This window comes from Cebus imitator, unplaced genomic scaffold (assembly GCF_001604975.1).
Source record: "Cebus imitator isolate Cc_AM_T3 unplaced genomic scaffold, Cebus_imitator-1.0 Scaffold43, whole genome shotgun sequence".
NCBI classification, from domain to species: Eukaryota; Metazoa; Chordata; class Mammalia; order Primates; family Cebidae; genus Cebus; species Cebus imitator.
Window position 1 is genome coordinate 26066 of NW_016107358.1, and position 4207 is coordinate 30272.

At 34.7% G+C, this 4207-nt stretch overlaps 1 protein-coding gene across 5 annotated transcripts in view; it reads left to right on the forward strand.

The window, feature by feature from the left end:
* Positions 1-4207, forward strand: part of LOC108302897 (interleukin 1 receptor accessory protein) — a 66178-nt gene that overhangs the window by 24516 nt on the left and 37455 nt on the right. For all 5 annotated transcript variants that reach the window (XR_001824575.2, XR_005199855.1, XM_017526623.2 and 2 more), the window contains exons 3-4: positions 528-693; positions 3575-3646. Coding sequence is in view for 3 of the 5 variants with exons in the window: in XM_017526623.2 (XP_017382112.1) it covers positions 528-693; positions 3575-3646 (238 nt within the window). In the remaining 2 variants the exon portion in view is untranslated. The remainder of the gene's footprint in view (positions 1-527; positions 694-3574; positions 3647-4207) is intronic.

Consider the following 4207-nt stretch of genomic DNA (forward strand, 5'->3'; position numbering starts at 1 on the left):
AAGAAAATGGTATAAAGTAAAAGAAAAACACAAAACAAATAGTTTGGAAATATCTGATCAGAGAAACAACAGGGCGATTAAGAATGCCAAACTCAAACATCTAAATTGAGGCCTGGATTATCAGACAGAATGACTGGATTCCCAAATTAATATAATCAGTGAAAAAATATTACAAAAAGAAAATGAATTGCTTACTAAATCCTTAGTCATTATTTCAAAACTGTGACTTTGCTTTACTGTCAACATAGGATGCCCAGAATTTGATCCTGAGACAGGAAGCCTGTGTTTTTAAAGTCACATTTTAGTTTAGAATTTTAATTTCTCATGATCAGAGAAGATAATGCCATGTATTTCATTTATTCTTTGCAGGAATCTTATCAAATACTTGACCAAAACTGTTTTATTAAAACTGCAGCATGAATATTTAGGTGTTCTGTGCAAAATTAGATGTGACTGAGCATGTGTTATTTGTATATTTTCTATGTATGTGTCTGAAAAGTAAAATTTGATTTTTTTACTTTTTCTAGGGCTGTAATAAAATACAGAATTTTCATAATGTAGTACCTGAAGATATGAACTTGAGTTTTCTTATTGCCCTAATTTCAAATAATGGAAATTACACATGTGTTGTCACATATCCAGAAAATGGACGTACATTTCATCTCACCAGGACTCTGACTGTAAAGATAGTAGGTAAGCATGATCAGTATTCAGAACACATAACAAATATGTGCTCATCTTATTATGGTTTTTAATACTTTTTCACATACTAGTATGTAAATATTATAAGAAAAGAGATTCATGTTTTTTGTTTACAGCACTGTCTCTAGAGCCTTGAGCCATTCCATGCACATAGTAAGCATTCAGTTACTCTGGGTCAACTGAATGAATATGTGAATGAATGAATGAATGAAGTAAAGGTAGTTTGGGGAGGGAAGGAAGTACCAGACAGATCTGTGTTCAAATTTTATCACTGCCACTTATTAGAAACATGACTTTGAACAAGGTCTGTGTCTTTATATGTACTTTACAGCTAAAATTGATTGAGAATATTAGAAATAATATTCATATTGTGTTAATGCAGTTTTAGGCAAGCAATAAAGAATTGGTGAATGGTAGGTAATGTTTTTGTCAAAAGAGTGTTTTACGTGGATTAAATAAACTCTGTGTTTCTATATACTGAAACTGCCGTGGCTATTGCTGAAGGTATTTGCTGGCAATAATGTTCAACCATTATTTTGCAATAAGAGAATGGGGGTGAGAAATGGTGATTCTTAGACAGAGTTGACAAACTCCTAGCAAACCCAGAAATAAAGAAAAATCATGTCTGGATATGTGGCTTTTGGGGATGAGCCCTAGATACCACTGTGTCCACTGTATTAAAAAAGATAGCATATATGGGTAATATTTTGTCATACCCTGTCTTTTAATAGATAAAAACATTAGGATGACTGACAGGAAGTAACCTGTGTAGAGACACTCAGTGAGTAACTTGAAAAAGTAATTCTAAATCCCATGTCTATGTTCAGGGCTTTTTCTAATGGTCTGACTTCAGATTTAGTGTAAGTTACCTACAAAAAGGCTTTAATATAGTTCACAGAGTATTCAAACAATGTTGTAATCACTTCTCTTCTTTTTCTGCTTACTTTCTAAATAATGCTTAGCTGGTGATTAATTCATAAGAAGAAAACAGACTAAATTCTAAAAGTCAAATGAATAATATAACCTTTTATTCACCCTGGCGGTTGCTTCTAATATATGTACTTAAATGTACGCATTTTGGGGAAGTTGGGAATAAGCATACATGGTCACTCTGATTAACAGATATAAAAATTGACACGCATCTGAGCATTGGGAGTTTCTTTCTCAACTTTCAAGCAATGCAATTTGTTGTTTCAAAGCTGTGAAGTATTGAGTATTTATTATATACCGGTAGCATTTCATTAATAAATATTACTTAGTTTATTTCTCATAATGAAACTGTGATGTGAGTTTTAATTATCCACATTTTAGAGTTACAAAAACTTAGCTTTTCAAAAATTAGGAAAAAACAAGTAACTTTGCTTTTGTATATTTATATGGTTAGTATATGGCCAAATCAGCATTAGAACTTGGTTATTAAATCTTTGGAGCCCATACTTTGGAAGATAACACTAACAACTCTATTCAATATGTTATTTTAAGTTTTGGAGTATTAAATATTATAAAGGGCAGCAATCTCATAAATGAATATTCAACTGATAACTAGTCATCAAGTAGAGTAATGTGCCAGCCTTAACATCATGATTGTGAATTTTCCATCTATTTACTCATTAGTGTAATACTTACTTAACCAGGTTCCATACTAGATACTCTGGGTAATGTGAAGAAACCTAGAGAGAAGAAACAACTCATTAAGGCATGAAAGCAATCAGTTATTATACAACATAAGACCTCTATCTCACGTCAGCTTTGAAAAGCAACACTGGTTAAGCAATCTGACCCGAAACATGGAGGCTATTTAGTATATTTTTGTTTCTTTGTAAAGTAAAAGCTATTTTTTTCTATGCTCAAAATGTGTGACTTTTCTACACCAAGTAATTCTCACCTTTTCTGAGGACATTAACTATATGTCCTACATGTTAATTCAATTTGACACCAGCTATCCGGAGTTAGCACAGACCCCACAGGTAAAGGACTCATTCCTACAAGACTGCCCCACCTCCTACTTTAGATTCCAGTCACAAGCAGTGGGTTCCCAGGTTACCCACAATTCTGTCTGAGTTGGCTACACACTGAGGATTCCCACCACTTCCTCCTCAGGTTCTGTGATTTGCTGTAATGGCTCACAAAACTCAGGACAACCTTTTACTTACACTTACTGGGTTACTATAAAAGATATTGTAAAGGATTCAAATGAACATCCAGATGAAGCGATACATAGGGTGAGGTCTGGAAGGGTCCTGAGTTCAGGGTTGCACCCTCCCAGTTTGTGGATGTCCTCACTAGCCCAGAAGCCCTCCAGACCTCACTGTTTTGGGTTTTTATGCAGGTTCCATCACATAGGCATTATTAAGTAAAAGGACTGGAAATTTCAGCCACACTCTCAAACTTCCAGGAATGGGTAAAGGCTGGAGATTGAGTTAATAATCTATGATCTTTCTGGCTACTAGCAGTCATCCAGAAGCTATATAGGAGCCCTAGTCACCAGTCATGTCATTAGCATATAAAAAGACGCACATTACTCTAGAGATTCCAAAGGTCTTAGAAGCCCTTATATTAGGAATTTGGGACTAAGAACAAAATTAAAATGAAAGATGCTCCTGTTACCTCTATCTCACAGAAAATCACAAGGGTTTTAGGAGCCCATGTCGAGAACTAGGGGCAGACATCAAATCTGTATTTCCTTTATTTCATACTTTGCTTGTTTTAAATGAATGAAATATAGTAATTGAGTATGTATTGGACTATAGGCCTTCTCTAAAACAATTGACAAACTATGCCAGGAAGTTAGACCAGGTTCAGAGAAGAGCAGATTTTTGAATAAGGCTATGTGATTTAACATCATCTCCCTTTTTCATTTCCTCTACCACAGGCTCTCCAAAAAATGCAGGCCCCCCCGTGATCCATTCACCTAATGATCATGTGGTCTATGAGAAAGAACCAGGTAATTACAGCTATGTCTCTGAATTTCACTTAGATTCTCTTAATTACAAGGAATGAAATGTCATTTAAGTTAATGCAGAAAATAGACAACTGTCGTAAAGAAACACATGATTTGCAAACTGAAATGCCAGAAACCAAGGCAGCTCTTGAGAACAGTTACTTCACTGATCTCATGGGCAATTCAAGAATTTTTTGCTTCACTCTTGGTGTCTGCTCCCTTCTCACACTGCTAGCCATCTCACTCTGCTGATTAGTGATTTCTGTTTGATGCAAACTTTAGCTTGCACCGGGCTTTGGTTTGCCAAAGCTGCAACATGAGCACAAGATTCAAATATCCTTCAAGCTCCTACTCCACTATGAAAGGTCAGTGGTGAATCTTGGAGGCAAGACTGTGAATATAATAGGTAACAACTGATAAAACTAGTAGACATTGTTTGAGAACACTATTGAATGCTTACTGTTCTTCTTTTGATTTTAGTAATTTTTTATTCTAGACAAAAATAATTTATAACTGACCAAATAACAGATAATGTGTTATTCATTTTTTTTTTTTTTTTTTTTT